Raw genomic sequence first — 19,192 nt, forward strand, 5'->3', positions numbered from 1 at the left:
TTCAGAATAATTATTCTTTTTCTATAACCAGGTAACCACAAAGCGAGCGCAGGCATGGTGCAATAGCAAAAACAACATCCCATATTTTGAAACGAGTGCCAAGGAAGCAATTAACGTTGAGCAAGCTTTCCAAACTATTGCACGAAATGCACTTAAACAGGTAGGAAGCAGAAAACATTGAAATGCCCTTTACCACACCCCTCTGGTGGCCATTCAGTGAACTACAAAATTTGTCTAAAATTGATGAGGGGTTTGTTTTGGTAGTATGTTGTCATGCTTTAGAGGATTTTTTGTCAGGTTGTAGTTGATTTTTTTTAAACATACCAGGGTATGTGTTTTGTTCCTTTCAAAATAGTGCTGTGATATTTTTTTCTTTCTTTTTCTTTCATGGTCAATAAAATGAATTTTAAAAGGCAGGACATGGTGAATCTATAATGTAGTAGTGTTGTCTGTTCACTGGAATACATAGAACAAAGTTAAGTTGTAGGTGAGGCCTTTTTATTAGTTTCCAAGTTTTATTAAAAATTTGAACGCTTATATAATTTCTAAGCGATTTACATTAAAATAAATGATACATACAAAGAAGACATATAGACAATACTTATGTTAATACAGTGGTGCCTCGCATAACGGACGCCTCGCACAGCGAACGCTGCGCACAACGAACTTCAGGTCTTGCTTCCCACAACGAACTTCGTTTCACACAACGAAGTCGCCCGAGCTGCATCGCTTAACTGCCCTCTCTCCGCCTGGCTCCCTGTGCAGTGGCGCTACATATTTTAAACCTGCCTGCCGCCTCTGCTGCATATTTTTAAGCCTCTGCCGCCACCGCATATTTTTAAACCCCCCTGCCGCCGCTGCTGCATATTTTTAAGCCTCTGCCGCCACCGCATATTTTTAAACCCCCCTGCAGCCGCTGCTGCATATTTTTAAGCCTCTGCCGCCACCGCATATTTTTAAACCTCCCCCCGCCGCCACATATTTTTTTAAAAAAGCCACCACTGCTGCAACTTTAATCTCACCCGCTCACTCGAACTGGTGGTCTAGCAAATTTCCCAGCCAGAAGCGCAGACAGAGATCAAGAGCAAGCCTTCTGTGCTACTGCCTGGGCCTGCGCTGATCTCTGAATGGCTGCAGTCAGCTCTCGCGGGACTCACAAGAACTAACTGCAGCCAGCTCTCGCGGGACTCACAAGAACTAACTGCAGCCAGCTCTCGCGGGACTCACAAGAACTAACTGCAGCCATTCGGAGATCGGCATGGGCCCACACAGGCGTGCAGAGGAATTGCTCCTGATCTCTGCGCTTCTGGCCTGTACGCCACTGGCTGGGAAAGATGGGAGGAATTAAAAAAGGTACTGGGGAGTATGTGGGGGGTGATTATAATACACAGCAAGGATCAACAAAACCCCTGTCTCCCCTCCCCTTCACATATATCCCCTCTATATCATGCTAACAGCTCTAACAAGATAAATTTATCTTTTTTTATGTCATCTTAGCATATTTTATGCTACAGAACGAATTATTTTTTTTAACATGTATTGTTATGGGAAAACGCGTTTCACATAACGAACTTTTCGCATAACAAACTTGCTCCTGGAACGAATTAAGTTCGTTGTGTGAGGCACCACTGTACTAACTTACAAGAAACACAAGGGAAAAGGGAGAGAACTACAATTTTAAAAAGCAAAGAAACATTCAAAGTACGCACATTAAGGGAGGGAAGGGTTTTAGCCTTATAAGGTTAGTTTCTGGTAATTTGGAGAGTGTCTATCACCATCTTTTTATCTTAAAAAAAGATGGAAGAAAAGTCCAAATTTATGCGGCTGTTATAGAGAATATCTCCTCTCTTCTTGTATTTATGATTTTCAAAGATGGAATTGTTAAAAGATTTTGTTCTGCCGATCTAAGTGTTCTTGATGGAGCATAAGGCAACAGCAGTCTGTCAAGAAAAATATGTTGTTGTGATTGCCGGATTGAAAATATCAGAAGCACTAGTTTGAAAGTTATCCTATGCGGAATCGGCAGCCAGTGGGTATTTTTTAAGAGGGGTGTAACGTGATCAAACTTTTTTGAGTTAGTAATGATTTTTATAGCTGTATTGTGAATAATTTGTAAATGTATTTCTTTTTGGGGCAAGTTACTGTATAGGGAATTGCAGTAATCTAGTTTTGAATCAAATACTTTTGCTAGAGATCTAATTTTTAATTTAAAGAAGCTGTTTTTTTACAGTTGAGCTAATCTGATTGTGATAAGTTAGTTTGTAATCAAGATTGACGGCCAAGATTTTGACTGAACTTACAGATTGAATAGTGGAATTATTGATTATAATTGGACTTTTCTGTATAAGGCCATCCTTCAAGGGATTAACATTGTTTTGGTTTTACTGATATTAAGTGCCAGTATATTGTCTCTTAATCAACAACTAATTTGTTCCAATTTTTAGTACATTTTTGTGAGCTGTGTCAATAGCAGTAGTACTGTTATTTTTATAGCGCTACCAGATGCACACAGGGCTGTACAATTGTAAAATTTCCCTTGCTCCGTCTGAAATACCTGTAGAAGACATTGTGTCTTGGGCCCTAGCACAGTGTCCTGTAAACTTTCTCGAGCTGCAGCACACTAAATTTACTGGCTGTGACTCGAGGCATCTGGAAGTGTGTGGACATAGTTGTGATCACGTCATGTGCAGGCGTGACATCACATCAACGTGAACGAAGGCCCTCCAGACAGGCCCTGAGATGCTAGTGGAGTGGAGACACTGGTGCCAGCTGATTGCGTACAGGATGTGCCTCTCACGGCGAGAGGCACGGTCTATAGGCAGTCAGCCAGCGCCTCCCCAGTGTGCTGAGGCACACAGTTTGCAATATACTGCCCTAGAGACGGAAATCTCCACAATTCTTAAAGATGCTTTAGTTAAGATTGTTGTGAAACAATATCCTCTGGCAGATTTTCTTTCTGGTAGATTAATTTTCACAATCTACAAACTGTTTGTTTTGTCCTCTAGGTAACCTGAAAACAATAAAAATAGCTTGTTGGAACTGTTTAACCTAACTGTACTTTTAGTGTATGAACTGCAGGCATTCTTAGTGTTTCCATCCATGTTCCAAGATGCTAACTTGCTACTTTTGCCTGGTTTTAAAACTTAGTGTTCAAGTAATTCATAACAGTGAGAAACAGTTAGATCTGGTTTATCATGCCAGCCTTGGCTGTAAATGTTGTAAAGACAGTGTGATTACTGTATGCAGCACCTGCTACTTCCTGCATCACCATTGTAAAGAAGAGCAGTGGGCTGAGAACCAGGACAGCCAGGATTGAAATTTCATTGATGGCTTCTTGTGTTTCATCGTCTTAGAATGATACTTTCTCTCTCTAAACTATTAGACCCAGCTTCCTTGAATACACTGATCCATTCTCTGGTAATTTCTTGTATAGATTATTGTAATGCCCTTTATAAGGGCATCACAAAAAAGGAAATAAGATACCTTCAGATTGTGCAGAATACAGCTATCAAGATTATCTATGGCGCTAAGAAATTTGATCATGTTTCACCTCTCCTATTCAATGCACACTGGCTACCTGTTGAACATAGAATTAGTTACAAAATCTTACTCTTAACTTTTACAACCAGAGTTCATTGATAGACTCTTAATTCCTTATAGTCCTTTCAAATCGCTTCGTTCAATGTCACAGAATCTCCTTGTCGTACCATCACTAAAATCAATCAACACGCTGAGATCCAGCAACTTTGCTGTCACTGCACCTTCTCTTTAGAATTTGCTGCCTAATCATTTACACATCGAATCCGTATTAAATCAATTTAAAGCAAAACTAAAAACATTCTTGTTCCAGGATGCCTTTGGACAATAACTGTCCTTTTAAGGACTAAAACAAGCATCATAGCTTTTTACCCCTACCTATTGTTTTTTTCCTTTTTAATGTGGTCTTTTCCTCCAAGATTGTAGTTCTTGCCCTTCTTTCCTAACTGTGTGAAGTTAGTACATATGTTTTGTTATGTTTTTTATGAACCTATCCTGGTTTTGTTTAGTATTTTCTATTTTAATTTGTTTTTGTGAAGTTTTTTTACTCTGTACACCGCCTAGAAATTAGATTAAGCTGTATAAATTTTTTTTTAATAAACTTGAAACTTACAGAAGGATTTGAAGTGTTAATTCATTCAGGTGTAAACTCGGAAAAACATTCTGTACCTGTATGTAATGTGCCTGAACTACTTCCAGAAAAGGGGGAGGGCAGAGTATAGCAGAGAAGGATGGGATATATATATATGGGCCTTTTTTTTAGGCAGAGAGAGGGAAAGGAGAGAAACCAAGGCTATGTAGATTAGCTGCATGAGGAGAAAAGCAGGGCGGAAATTTGAATAAAGAGGGAGGGGTGGGCACCCTTCATATACTAGAAATGTACAGAGCTCCATGATTTGTGATTTAAATAAAAATGTAACAAAAACATTGGAAATAAACTGCTATAGTGGCTATTTTGGCAAAAAAATGTGAGCTGTTATTTAAAATCGCCAGAACTCTGGTGATTGAATGCTTATAAACATAGAATGCTGCAATGGGTCTAAGTTTTTTTTATCATATAATCCCACTCGTCAAGCACTACCACTGGTTAGATTTGTTTTACGATTTACTTATCTCTCGCTTGATTTTAGAATGAACCTACTCCATTTGGCATGAGTGTGGTAGAACAGACTTTCTGGTTAGCCCTTCACTATAGAATGGTCTCGCCAAATTGATTCAGGCTGAGGATAACTTTAAAGCCTTCAAGATTCTTCCAAAAGTACTCCCCTCTCTCCCTCTTAGGCCTTTTAGATACCTGGGATGGGGGGAGGAGAATGCATGGATACTGATATAATTAAGATTAGACTTTTTATGGAACTTGTTTTCTATTTCAACTTTAAACTGCTGTGATGTAGAAAAATTCAGTGGGTTTATCCAATGTTAATAAAACATGTGGTGGGTGTTTTTTTGTATTTTTTTTTAAGCAGGGCATGCAAAAGCAAAAAAGTTAAATATCTAAATCAGAGTACAGTACATACAAAGAAGGCCTAGGAGAATAATTTGGGGAATTTTGTAGTACACAGCACATTTACCCCTCTTATCTGTCTCCCACCTATTTACCCTCTGACACTTTCTTCTTCATGCTGTGGCTCATGTTGTGATGGTGGGGCCTGTTTCTTCCTTTCTTGCTAATCCATATGCCTCTGCTTGCATATGCACAGGTGAAGAAACAGGTGGTAAAAGGCACTTCCTTTTTTTGAATAACTTACTAATAGCATAACACAGGCAAATGTGTCATAGCAGTTTATTAATTATCTTCTGCAAAAACACTAGGAGAGGGGAAAGATTGAAACCTTAGAGTGCTGTATTCCTAGTAGAGATAGAGTGCTGTATTCCTAGTAGAGATTGATTTCAGTTAAGACTCCAAAAGGAACAAGAGGAAATGCTACAAAGCTGAAAGATATGTAGCATTCCTATTCAAACTCTCTTCTACTTTCTTTTAGGAAACAGAGGTGGAGCTTTACAACGAATTCCCCGAGCCAATCAAACTAGACAAGAATGACCGAGCAAGAGCCTCGGCAGAAAGCTGCAGCTGCTGAGGATGAAGTTGAGCTGTCATTCACAAATTGATATCACACTTAGCCTTCAAACACAAGCCCCTCACCTGTTTAAAAGAAGAATCTCCTATCTCCAGCTGTGAAAATACAGTGAATTGCACATAACCATACCTGGAGCAAAGTGAGACCATTCCTGCTCAGTAGATGTGTCCACTCATTTGCATCAAAATGTCACAGCAGCAGACTTTTTTGTTTTTTTTTGTTAGTTTAAATTAAGAATCTTGCGTTTATAATTTAAGCTAATTCCAGGCCTGTCCTGTGGAGATGGAGAACATGTTTGTTTTATTTACTGTGTATAATAATTAACAAGTTACATAAAGTTTTTTAATTTTCTTGTGTCCCAGTGAAGGCTTTACCTGTAAAGGTTGGATTATCCCATTGTCCATTGCAGGCTCAACACTTGATCCAACTTAGGTTGAGTTTTGTATGTATCCCTGTTTAATGCTCTTTACTTTTAACTAATCTGATCTTTTTACAGTATCCATGTATTATGTAATGCTTCTTTAGGAAAAACAAATCTTATAGTACATGTTAATATATGCAACCAATTGAAATGTATAAATTAGTATAAGAATGAATTTTTGGTTTACTTAAGTACTGAAACACAAGTGTTTAGAGATTTTGAAAATGCAGCTTGGACTTCACTGTGCTAGCTCTGCAGAGTTACAGGTCCATATAGAATAAGAGGCAGTATTCTCTTTAGCAGAAGCGAGAATGATGGAAACCTTTTTAATGAATTATAGGAGTAAAAAAATTTCCCCTTCATATCCTGTAAAAACTACTTTATGCTATCTAATTTCAAAGTGTTGATACAACAATGCATGCAGGATTGTTAAATTTGAGAAGGTGTTTTACTTCCACACCCTCACCCTTCCTCGCTTCACTAACTGGACAGTCTGAATGGAAAACAGGGAAATGTATTCCAGTAACTTACCTTTAAACATTCAAAGACTGCTTTTTTTTTTTTTTTTTAAACGGGGTTTGTTTCCTTCCTCCACTGATCAATGTACACTCGATGTATTTCCTCCCCTGTAGCACATGGCAGAATGGTTGGTTGTTTTTGGGTTTTTAAAAATGAAAATGTTTGGCAGTTTAGCTCCCTGTCTGTTCTCCCATTTGTAGTTTGCTTACATAGCACACTTCTATCTAGTTTCCAGCAGGTCTACATTCTAGTATGTAGGCTGATGTCCTCTGTAAAGATGAAAATGATGCCAATAAAACTTAACCAGAAAGAAAATGACCTGTTTCCTACCTGATATACTTTATAGCTTTTTAAAATCTTTGCTTCCACAAACCTGATATACTTTATAGTTTTTTTTTTAAATCTTTGGTTCCACAAACTTCAGTGTACAGAAAAACCTTGGATTGCAAGTAACTTGGTTTGTAAGTGATTTGCAAGACAAGCAAAACATTTTATTAAATTTTAACTTGGCAATGTCTTGGCAATACAAGTACATACAGTATACACATCACAATTGAGCCGATGGTTCTTCTCTCTCTAACACTGCAAGAGTGTAGTGACTGTTCTAAACGAGCAAAGTCTTGCAATACTACAAACAGTATTTTGTATTAAAGTTTTTGGGTTGTGGAACAAAATCGTCTGAAGTTTCCATTATTTCTTATGGGGAAATTCTCTTTGATATAAGTGTTTTGGATTACAAGCATGTTTTTGGAACAAATTATGCTTGCAAATCAAGGTTTTACTATATTTTTAAAACAACTCCCACAAGTGGCTAATGCTAAAAGATATTTTTCTGTTTTAAGAGTAAGAATTCCTCACTTAATCATATAGCAAATTCTACCATATGGCTACATCGATACCAGCCTTTGCTCAAAACTTAGTGTAGCCACCTGTGTAGGGCTTACATGGCCAAAGCTAAAGTCCCATGTGAAGTGAAACGCAAACAAGACTTGTAGTGTAAAAGGGTGCTGTAGACTTTGTTTTCTTGAAAGGCCATTAGTAGGCTGTCATGTGTGGACTGGCACGTATGCTGAAATAGCAATCCCCCTGCCTATTCAATTTAGAAAGGGTTGTCAGATGGACATGGTAAAAGTGTAATAGCAAGTTATTCAAACTTGCTTTTCTCTTTTTTTTTTTTTGTTCAAACATTCTTTATTCAAATTTTAAAGTAATATCATGTCAAACTACACAATAAGAAAAAAAACAAAAGACAATACAGCAATGTCCACAGCGTATAATCCATCATACATAAACAGAAAAATTAAGCATTTCCATTTGCAACATAAGATTGGAAAGTGGCCCATATACACCATACAGAACGAAACAGAGATGTAAAAGAAGCATTTTCCATCTCTAAATTATGAGTCAAACAACTAAGTTCCAAGTGGCCACATGTAAATCATAATGTATTTTCTAATTTCTAAGGATCACCTTAAGTGCAAGGGCCAACAAAATATCAAATAAAGTAGATTAACCCTTAGAACGGGGAGAGGACAGTGCAGTGCTTCTACAAAGGACACCGGCCAAAGAGGGCTCCTCAATAAGCGATATGTGAGAAATAATATCCCATACTGAAGACCAAAAAGGTTGTAAACTAGAACATTCATAAATCATTTGTACATGTACTAAAGTACCTTTCTCATTACAGTGCCAGCAAAAGTCAGATGATAAATGTCCAACTGCACATCCAGAAGTCCTCCCATTGAGATGAAGTTTAATTGTACGCAACAATTGGGTAGGGACAGATTCTTCGGACTGAAGGGGACAACAGGTACGAGGGGGCATTCGGAGAAACTGAAGGGAGATAGGTTCAAAACAAATGCAAGGAAGTTTTTTTTCACCCAAAGGGTCATGGACACTTGGAATTCGCTACCGGAGGAAGTGATCAGGCAGAGTACAGTACAGGGATTCAAACAGGGATTGGACGGATTCCTGAGGGATAAAGGGATTGTGGGATACTGAGAGAGGTGCTGGGATGTAATACAAGTATAGAAAACTAATCAGGTAATAAGTATGGAAACCCAACCAAGTCGTGAATGTGCAAGACCGGAGGATTAGGACTTCGATGGGAAGATAGGACTTCAATGGGAAACCAAGGTGGCAAGGGGGCCCCTTCTGGTTATTCAGACAGGTCGTGACCTGTTTGGGCCGCCGCGAGAGCGGACTGCTGGGCAGGATGGACCTATGGTCTGACCCGGCGGAGGCACTGCTTATGTTCTTATCTGTCTCATACTTTATAGAATGATTGAGGAGGGACATCATCAAACTTAAGGTCTTTATATATACACAAAGATAAATGCTGCTCTGTAAGTAAGGTCACCATGTACTTATATAAATCTGGGAGCTCAGTTGAAAAAGACAACTTACTTTTAGTTAAACATTGATGTAATTGCAACCATTGATAAGATGCTAAATCAGATAAATGAAAATAGATGTTGCACTTCTTGAAAAGTAATCAAAGTTTGATTCCATAGTTGAGTTAAGAATAATATCCCATTAGCCATACAAAATATAAAAAAAAATTGGGGTGAGGGCAATCCCAAAATTTGTGTTAAGCCAAACAGATTGATGTAACGTATCCTTTATTCGGATCCAAAACAGGGAATCCAGCTTTAAAAGAGCTTGAATAATCCCAATCAAAATGGGATAATTTCTTATCCTAGTTGGTAAAATACAACTGGGCCTTTGTGCCGCTAAAGCAGCCTTCAAGACCTGATCTTGAAGCTCTTAAAAGAGCCTTTGTGCCGCTAAAGCAGCCTCAAAGACCTGCTCTTGATGCTCTTAAAAGAGCCTTTGTGCCGCTAAAGCAGCCTGAAAGAACTGTTCTTGAAGCTCTTAAGAGACTTTGTGATTGGGGAGAGGAGCTCTTAACAGCCTTTGCAGCTAAAGTAGCCTGAACGACCTGCTCTTGAAGCTCTTAAAAGAGCCTTTGTGCCGCTAAAGCAGCCTAAATGACCTGCTCTTGAAGCTCTTAAAAGAGCCTTTGTGCAGCTAAAGCAGCCTGAAAGACCTGCTCTTGAAGCTCTTAAAAGAGCCTTTGTGCCGCTAAAGCAGCCTGAAAGACCTGCTCTTGAAGCTCTTAAAAGAGCCTTTGTGCCGCTAAAGCAGCCTGAAAGACCTGCTCTTGAAACTCTTAAAAGAGCCTTTGTGCCGCTAAAGCAGCCTGAAAGACCTGCTCTTGAAGCTCTTAAAAGCCTTTTTGCTGGAGGAGAGAAGTAGCTCTTGAAGAACCTTTGAGCCGCTAAAGCAGCATGAACAACCTGCTCTTGAAGCTCTTAAAAGTGCTTTTGTGCTGGAAGAGAGAAGGTGCTCTTGAAAGAGCCTTTGAGCCGCTAAAGCAGCCTTCAAGACCTGCTCTTTAAGCTCTTAAAAGAGCCTTTGTGCTGCTAACCCAGCCTTAAAGACCTGCTTTTGAAGCTCTTGAAAGAGCCTTTGTGCCGCTAAAGCAGCCTGAAAGACCTGCTCTTGAAGCTCTTAAAAGAGCCTTTGTGCCGCTAAAGCAGCCTGAAAGACCTGCTCCTTGAAGCTCTTAAAAGAGCCTTTGTGCCGCTAACCCAGCCTTAAAGACCTGCTTTTGAAGCTCTTGAAAGAGCCTTTGTACCCCTAAAGCAGCCTGAAAGACCTGCTCTTGAAGCTCTTAAAAGAGCCTTTGTGCCGCTATAGCAACCAGAAATACCTGTTCTTGAAGCTCTTAAAAGAGCCTTTGTGCCGCTATAGCAACCTGAAATACCTGTTCTTGAAGCTCTTAAAAGAGCCTTTGTGCTTGGGGAGAGGAGCTCTTAAGAGCCTTTGTGCCACTAAAACAGCCTGAACGAGCTGCTCTTGAAGCTCTTAAAAGAGCCTTTGTGCTGCTAGAGCAGCCTGAAATACCTGCTCTTGAAGCTCTTAAAAGAGCCTTTGTGCCGCTATAGCAGCCTGAAATATCTGCTCTTGAAGCTCTTAAAAAGTGCCTTTGTGCTGGGGAGAGGAGCTCTTAAGAGCCTTTGTGCCGCTCAAGCAGCCTGAACAACCTGCTCTTGAAGCTCTTAAAAGAGCCTTTGTGCCGCTAAAGCAGCCTGAAAGACCTGCTCTTGAAGCTCTTAAGAGCCTTTGTGCTAGGGAGAGAAACTCTTAAAAGAGCCTTTGTGCTGGGGAGAGGAGCTCTTAAGAGCCTTTGTGCCGCTCAAGCAGCCTGAACAACCTGCTCTTAAAAGAGCCTTTGTGCCGCTAAAGCAGCCTGACAAGACCTGTTCTTGAAGCTCTTAAAAGAGCCTTTGTGCCGCTATAGCAGCCTAAAATACCTGCTCTTGACACTCTTAAAAGAGCCTTTGTGTTGTGGGAGAGAAGGAGCTTTTAGGAGTCTTTGTGCCGCTAAAGCAGCTTGAACAACCTGCTATTGAAGCTCTTAAAAGTGTTTTTGTGCTGGAGGAGAGAAGGTGCTCTTGAAAGAGCCTTTGAGCCGCTAAAGCAGCCTTCAAGACCTGCTCTTTAAGCTCTTAAAAGAGCCTTTGTGCCGCTAACCCAGCCTTAAAGACCTGCTTTTGAAGCTCTTGAAAGAGCCTTTGTACCCCTAAAGCAGCCTGAAAGACCTGCTCTTGAAGCTCTTAAAAGAGCCTTTGTGCCGCTAACCCAGCCTTAAAGACCTGCTTTTGAAGCTCTTGAAAGAGCCTTTGTACCCCTAAAGCAGCCTGAAAGACCTGCTCTTGAAGCTCTTAAAAGAGCCTTTGTGCCGCTATAGCAACCTGAAATACCTGTTCTTGAAGCTCTTAAAAGAGCCTTTGTGCTTGGGGAGAGGAGCTCTTAACAGCCTTTGCAGCTAAAGCAGCCTGAACGACCTGCTCTTGAACTCTTAAAAGAGCCTTTGTGCCGCTAAAGCAGCCTGAAAGACCTGCTCTTAAAAGAGCCTTTGTGCCGCTAAAGCAGCCTGAAAGACCTGCTCTTAAAAGAGCCTTTGTGCCGCTAAAGCAGCCTTCAAGACCTGCTCTTGATGCTCTTAAGAGCCTTTGTGCTGTGGGAGAGAAGGAGCTCTTAAAAGAGCCTGTGTGCTGCTCAAGCAACCTGAACGACCTGTTGTTGAAGCGCAGGCAGGGATAGATCTTGGTGGCGGTCTGGCTGTGTATCTCGAACATGTGGCCCGTTTACCTCTTGTAAGCTGTGAGCTGGTACCTCTTCTCTTAACTGGCACTTTGTGGCATACCTGGAATCTGCCAGAGCACGCAGTTTGTGATACACTGATCTAAGAAAACAAAGAAGGGGATGGAAAACAAAATTAAACAAACTTTCTGGCTTATAATTAAGGTTTTTTGTGTTAATGTTAAGTAATGTGTGACATTGGCTTCCTACTGTGGTCTCAAACTCGCAGCCCACCAGGTATTATTTTGAGGTCCTTGGTATGTTTGTCATAATTACAAAAAGTAAAATAAAACAGTTTCTTGATCATCTGTCTCTTTAATTATAAATGACAATATTATTAGGAAGACTTTGCCAAACTATAATGAGTTTACCTCAGTCAAAATTGTTATTTTTTTTTATATCTTTACTCATTTTTATGCAATACATAAGTACAGTATATTACACAATCACATTAAACTATAAAAGCACTTAAAATCAATCAAATTGTAATCTATGACAAACAGATATATCATCCCCATACTCATTCAAAAACTGCACTCCAATTAAAGAAGTAAAAATTATTTTCCAGCCCAATTTCCAGAAACTTTTGGTGATGTCCCTGTGGTATAGCCATAATCTCTTCCATTTTAAAAGCGTGACACAGAGCCTCCCACCAAAAGGTATAATTCAATCTCTCCCAGTTTTTCCAATTCCTTAAAATAAGCTGTATGGCAACCCCTGTCCTAATAAAGAGACGTTTATTATTTTGAAATGATATTTGGTCTCATCAAAGTGCCAAACAGCAATATCTGTCATAGGTTAGTGCCACTGGATTTTCCATTTACCTGATCCCAAAATTGTATAATAATTGTCATTTCTTTAATAAGACATTAACTGTATTTTTTTGTGAGGCCCTCCAAGTACCTACAGATCCCAAAATGTGGCCCTGCCAAGCGTTTGAGTTTGACACCTCTGGTGTCTATCCTGTCAAATCCTCATTAGAGGTCTAGACCGGTTCTATCAGTGGTCTCAAAGTCGCGGCAGGCCAGGTACTATTTTGTATTATGTATTTATTTCTTCAATAAAATGTTATAAACTAGCTATAAATGATGATATTCTGAAGACTTTGCCAAACTCTAACGAGTTTTTACCTCAGGTAAATTTCTCCTCACCTGCAACAGCGAAGCGGCTTTTCTTTGGCGCCCTCAGACTCTGCGCCGTCGTCGTCGTCGCCCCCCCCCCCTTTGCGGCTTGAAACGTCATCTTCGCCCACCTGTCACGTGACGACATTCCCTGTGTTAGTTCCGACAATTTCAAGCTGCCAAACGTCGCTCACCGCAGCGCCCGGAGACGGCCGGACCCGGCAGGGCAGCGGCGGGCGACGGCGCTTCTCGAGCGGCTTCGCTCCCGCCAGCTCGGGAGCCCGCGGATCGCCGGTAGCCGCCTCCGAACGGGACGCCCCCCTCCTCGGCGGCCAGGAGAGCGCGGGGCGCGCCCTGGAATCGTCCGCTTCGGGGCTCTGCGGGGCCGAAATCGCCCCCGCTCTCGCCGCCGGCCGACAGGGCTGCGTCTGAGGAAGGGGCGGGGGCGGAAGCCGGGGCGCGAAGGGGCCGGGAAACGGGCGGGAAGGGGCCGCGAAGCGGCCGAAGAAACACAAAGTCGGCACGCGCAGAGCCTCGCGAGCTGTTGTTGTTCTCAACTTGGTCCGCACGCCGCCTAGAAAACTAGGGGGGAAAGGCGCGCGCCGGCCGTCGCCCGCGCTCAGAAGCAGCTGCGCAGGAGCCCGAGCGCGAGATGTCCTCCGCCGAGATCGAAGAGACGGTGCCCGACGGCCCCGAGAAAGGCTCCGAGCGGACCAGGGCGTCGAGGTCCGGCGGCTCGTGCGGCCCGCCGAGGAAGGGCAAGAAGAAGAACCAGCCGGGCAAGTACAGCCAGCTGGTGGTGGACACCATCCGCCAGCTGGGCGAGCGCAACGGCTCGTCGCTGGCCAAGATCTACAGCGAGGCCAAGCAGGTGCCCTGGTTCGACCAGCAGAACGGCCGCACCTACCTCAAGTACTCGGTGAAGGCGCTGGTGCAGAACGACACGCTGGTGCAGGTGAAGGGCATCGGCGCCAACGGCTCGTTCAGGCTCAACCGCAAGAAGCTGGAGGGCGGAGGCGAGAAGCCGGCCCCGGCCCCGGCTCCGGCTCCGAAGAAGAGCCAAGCCAAGAAGGAGGCCAAGGTGAGAGGCAAGAAGAGCCCGAGCAAGGCCAAGAAGAAGGCCAAGAAGGAGAAGAAGGGCGCCAAGCGCAGCCTGCCCAAGCTGCCCAAGGCCAAGAAGGCGTAAAGGAGCGTCGCCATGCGCGAGCCTGGACTACTTGGGGGGCGGGGGGGAGACTTTGGGTTTCAAACGCTTGTGTCTCGTCTTCAGCATTTTTTGCAAAGCACCTTCATGCGTACACTCATGCATTGGAAAGAATGAAGAGGGCTAACGGGACTGGGATCGAGAAAAATACCGCTGTTTTGGTTACCACCACATAGGCACAAATTTTATAAATGTAAAATAGGTGTAAAACTGGCCTGCTTTTCATTTTAAGTAAGGTTTTTTTTTTTTTAATGAAAATAAAATGCATGTTTACGCAAGGATCGTTAGTGAGTCTCTTCTTAAGCTGTCGTAGCAGGCGATTGCATAGACAAAACAGTGGCAGTTTGTGATCTGAGGCTGCAAAATCAGCCAGTGGGGAATTAGAGAATGACATGGGGAGAAATTTTTCCCCATCCCACAGGAACTCCTTTTTCTGACCCTGCTCCATTTCTGCAAGCTCTGTCCTCATTTGCACAAGCCTCTAACACTTTAAATTCATAAGTGTTGGAGGCTTGTGCAGTTAAGACAGAGCTTACAGGAACGGGACAGTTTTTCTCTACTGGGAATGTAAATGCAACTATTCTATAAAGCTTTTAATGCAATACCAGTGTGTTTATTATTGTGCCTAATTCCAACCTACCTTAGAGAATAATAGTAATAAACATGGTTGGATATCCAGAGAGTAAATAATTCCTCTTAAATACCTCAGCCCCACCACTCCACCGCTATGTTCACTTCAAAACAACGGGAGCTTTACGTGGTAACTCATCATCGGTATTTTTACCTAACTAAATGCTGTAACAGTTTTAAACAATTTTTTCCATTTGTTTTATCCTTTTTATAACTTTTTTTCAGATATCTCTTTTTTTTATATATAAAACAAGTTATGGGTATACTTAGCTTTTAACCCACACAGCTTGACCTGGGAGCCAGACCCGACATGTTTCGTACAAACGTACTGTCTCAAGGGTCTCCCGAGGCCGCCGTTGTCATCCGACTCACAATCAAAACTTTTGTGGAAAGCCACAAAAGTTTTGATTGTGAGTCGGATGACAACGGCGGCCTCGGGAGACCCTTGAGACAGTACGTTTGTACGAAACATGTCGGGTCTGGCTCCCAGGTCAAGCTGTGTGGGTTAAAAGCTAAGTATACCCATAACTTGTTTTATATATAAAAAAAAGAGATATCTGAAAAAAAGTTATAAAAAGGATAAAACAAATGGAAAAAATTGTTTAAAACTGTTACAGCATTTAGTTAGGTAAAAATACCGATGATGAGTTACCACGTAAAGCTCCCGTTGTTTTGAAGTGAACATAGCGGTGGAGTGGTGGGGCTGAGGTATTTAAGAGGAATTATTTACTCTCTGGATATCCAACCATGTTTATTACTACTATTCTATAAAGAGCATACAAAAGTAGAAAATCTCTGCCCTGCTTGCACCAGTACCACCTCCTTTCTATTTCTATATCAGAGAAGTTAAATGTTCTGTTTTTAGTATAAGCATGTGTGGCACTAGTTACTGCTTGTTAATTCTGATTATTGGTATTTTCTTTCCCACTGGCACTCCTTGTGACTGAGAAGTCACTTAACCCTACAATCAACCCCCCAAAAATAACTACTTGTCTATAGTATGCAAACTACTAATTGACTATAAGCTGCTCATAAGGGTGGAGGGAAGAGCAGGAGCAATAATGGACCAGGGAAGGAAGAAATGTTGAGCCTTGCACAGAGGTTGGCTATGGTCTCAAGGAGTAATCCTTTGGTGTAGCTCAACTGCTTACAAGTGGGCAGGGAAGAGCTCCAGGCTCAGGTTCTTTTTTTTCCCTGTTCCTCAGGCCACTCGTTCACACATCTCAGCTTTAATTTGTTGACTTGTGGCCACTGCTTTTCCTATAGAATAAGCTGCACAATGCCAACGTAATTAAGAAACTCACTCCTCTTATCTCCTTGTTCTTACATGTAGCCAGGCAACAGGGCTGGTCAGACATACACCTGTTATAAGCTGTATGCTTTCTCCACTAAGCACATCACTGAGGAACTACCCAATCTACACCCAGAGAGCATTTTCCCCGTAAGTCAGGATGGTAGGTGACATCAACATTCATGTTAGCAAACTAAGCAGCAGAGGAGTGAAGAAATGAAAACAGGCCCTAACCAACCCTAAATGACAGCAGATTGAACCTAAGGACATCTAAAATGACTGCAGGTAGGTCTTGACAGTTTCCAGAAAGCCCAGGGTTTCAAATCTTGTGACCATGCAGCAGTTACCACACCTGTCTCATTACAAAGTTCATGAATGCAAGAATGACATTTAATTTAACATAAGCTCCATTTCTAGCCCTGAGTCTTCTTTTTTGCTAAAAGCTTATGATTAAAATGTAGATTAAATACAGCTGCATAACCATCACCACTAACACTCCTCCAGCACACAGGGAACTCCACCAAAAAAAGACTGAATAGCTACAGGAAGTCCACCACAGCAAGTTTGTCCCCCATCCCTATAGGAACTTAATTTTGCCATCCTTTCCCCACAAGTTTTGTTGCTGTCCCTGCCCCATTCCTGTAAGCTCTGCCTTAAACACATGATTTTCAAAAGTGTTTGAGGCTTAAGCAGATGAGGATGGAACTTGTAGGAATAGGGCAGGTACAGGAAAAATTTGTCCCATGTCATTCTCTGAGTCTACACCAAAGCCCATTCAATTCCTAGGAAAATCACTTCCACAGCTTTGTAAAAGGACCGACCCTTAGATACAAATTTTCATAAGCAAATTACTGATTTTGAAGGCCAACAGGCTCAGCTAGCATTCTAGTAAATTAAGGTAATATTCAGCTCACAGGTGACAGTATTAGACCAAGGCCACAAACCAGCATTAAGATCCATGTCTCTGGAAGTTATCCAGGTTTAACTGATATTTAGTGTGGTAAGAAAGTATGGCTAATTGTGACCCCCCCCCCCCCCCCCTTTAGAGGGCAACAAGCTATGGCCTTTATTTTTGACCAAAAACAATCAGTGACCAAAATTTGCCGTTGTTTTGGCTGAAGCTAAAACCATTGCAACCACAAAGCACAGTTACTTACCGTAACAGGTGTTATCCAGGGACAGCAGGCATATATTCTCCATGCTGGGGCTCCGTAGATGACATCACCCACATGTGAGAATATCATGCCTGCTTGTCCTGGGATAATGCAAATTCGCACAAGGCACTCATCCCAACAACCACTATACTCACCTCTCAAGCACCTGTAGGCCACCTACCTTCAGAACCCTGCTGTAGTGGCCTCTTTGGAACATGAATGATCCTGGGTCATTCCTGCCCATTCTGGTTCCAATCTCAAAATGGCTGCCACAGGATGACTTGGATTCCTACACTCGCATTTTTGGCCAAAACCAAACTTTTGAGCTTGTTTCAGCACAAAACAGGTTAGTCTAAAAACTAGCTAAACATCCCACACTGGGTGAAAATCTTGTATCTGTACGGCAGTAAAAAAAACAACCCTGAAAATGTAAACGGCTTGTGAAAAAGCTACACTATGTAATGAGATGAAATTGCAGGTTTGACACGGCTACTTGAATAGCAAAAGATCAAAGCAGGTATATAGCACTTGCTCAATATTAATGCAAGCTTCTTCTGACCAGGAAGTGCTATGTGTTCACATCCCAGTTTAAGAATTTGACCAGTGTCCTTGGACCATAAGAAGCCATTCAACTGCAGTGAAGTTATGTCCCTTCCTCTATGTAACCAGGCAGCAACCCAGCTTTCCTTGAAGTTAAAAATAAATTCCCTGCCCATTAAGTATCTCATTATAGGGAATATGATGAAGACTCATTGTTAGTAACTTCTGAAATTTGAATTGTTTCAGATACAGGTTACACTAGAATCAATATTAAATGCCAGTAGCAGCCCCCAGCCCCCAACTCTTGCTAAACCACTATAGCTATTATTAGTTTTATTTCTGCCTTCATCATTCAACTCTAGGCTTCAGCTGCATGGTAGAGGAGAGTTATGCCAATTTAAGCTGTTCAGTAGCTGTTCAGGGGAGGTGGTACTGCCAACTAGCCTGTGGAGCAAATATAGCTTATAAAATACATATTTGAAGGGGGAAATAGAAACAGAATAGAAAGCAGACTGTTGGAACCGGGACTAACTGGGGTACAGCTCTAAGAGTGCAGGGGGAAGAGAAACTGGGGATCAGGGATAAAAAGAGAGTGTGTGTGCGTAGAGAAGGGGATGGGTTGAAGCCTATTTACGCAAAATTACTCAGAATGCAGCTGAGGGGCTAGGTTCATTTGAAACAGAAACCTACAGAAGGTGCCTCCCCCACTGTGCCAGCTACTTGATCCAGTAATTAAATTGGCTCATATAGGTCTTGTTTTTGGTACAGAAGGAACCCTGTGAGAAAAAAAAGCCACTTATCACCACTAGTTTGTAAATGAAATATCCCAACAAAGCGTGGCCTACTATACCATAAGAACTGATGTAGGAAGAGTGATGGAGCTCAGAACTCTGGCCCTGTAAGGAACAGTGACAGAAAATACTACCAAAGTAGCACACAAAAAAACAACCTTCCCAATTCTCAATGCCAACAGTATGCAAATCATACATGTACTGTTAATGTTGAAAATGGGGAAGTTAAGGGAGGAACATACATCATACATGCTCGCAAGAATTGTGCAGTAAGTACAACCTTTGTATGCATGCTTAGGGGAAGAAAATGCAGTTAGGCAGTGGGAAGAGCGAGACATCATTTATTACAGTCGCTGACCTTTTTTTCTTCCCCCCCCCAACTCCTCCCCATAATGCTCTGCCACCCTAAATAGCCATCTCTCCACATGGGAACGAGATGCCTAGTAGTGCCACCGCCTCCTGCTTGCCAAAGGTCAGAAAAATATATTCTGCAGTAGTGCGCAATTTTATTTTTTAAGGATGCCGATTCTGAGCATTGGGCAAGAATAAGTGCAAACAATATGTAAATGAGCTGCTTAGTGATTGTCATTGCTCCCGCTGCTCCCTGCGCTCAAGCCCTCTCAACATGTGTGCAGCCTAACACCAGCATAAGTCTGGCATTAATTGCCTCTAGTGTCAGCATTAGGTTCTAAACATTGGCCTGCTGCAACACAGTGGTGTGTTTAAGTTACGAACAATGAAGTTCAGCAATAATT

General features: G+C 42.0%; 2 protein-coding genes across 2 annotated transcripts in view; both read left to right on the forward strand.

The window, feature by feature from the left end:
• The window catches only part of RAB7A (RAB7A, member RAS oncogene family), a 30,902-nt gene extending 24,029 nt beyond the window's left edge, over positions 1-6,873 (forward strand). The window contains exons 5-6 of the mRNA XM_033925982.1: positions 32-160; positions 5,520-6,873. Coding sequence (XP_033781873.1) covers positions 32-160; positions 5,520-5,615 — 225 coding nt within the window. The 3' untranslated portion in view covers positions 5,616-6,873. The remainder of the gene's footprint in view (positions 1-31; positions 161-5,519) is intronic.
• Positions 6,874-12,987: 6,114 nt separating this feature from the next.
• On the forward strand, positions 12,988-14,315 carry LOC117351132 (histone H1x). The gene has a single exon (XM_033925983.1). The coding sequence runs from the start codon at positions 13,480-13,482 to the stop codon at positions 14,011-14,013; it is 534 nt and encodes a 177-aa protein (XP_033781874.1). The 5' UTR covers positions 12,988-13,479; the 3' UTR covers positions 14,014-14,315.
• Positions 14,316-19,192: the final 4,877 nt, after the last annotated feature.

The sequence above is a fragment of the Geotrypetes seraphini genome, chromosome 17, assembly GCF_902459505.1.
Source record: "Geotrypetes seraphini chromosome 17, aGeoSer1.1, whole genome shotgun sequence".
In the NCBI taxonomy this organism is placed as follows: Eukaryota; Metazoa; Chordata; class Amphibia; order Gymnophiona; family Dermophiidae; genus Geotrypetes; species Geotrypetes seraphini.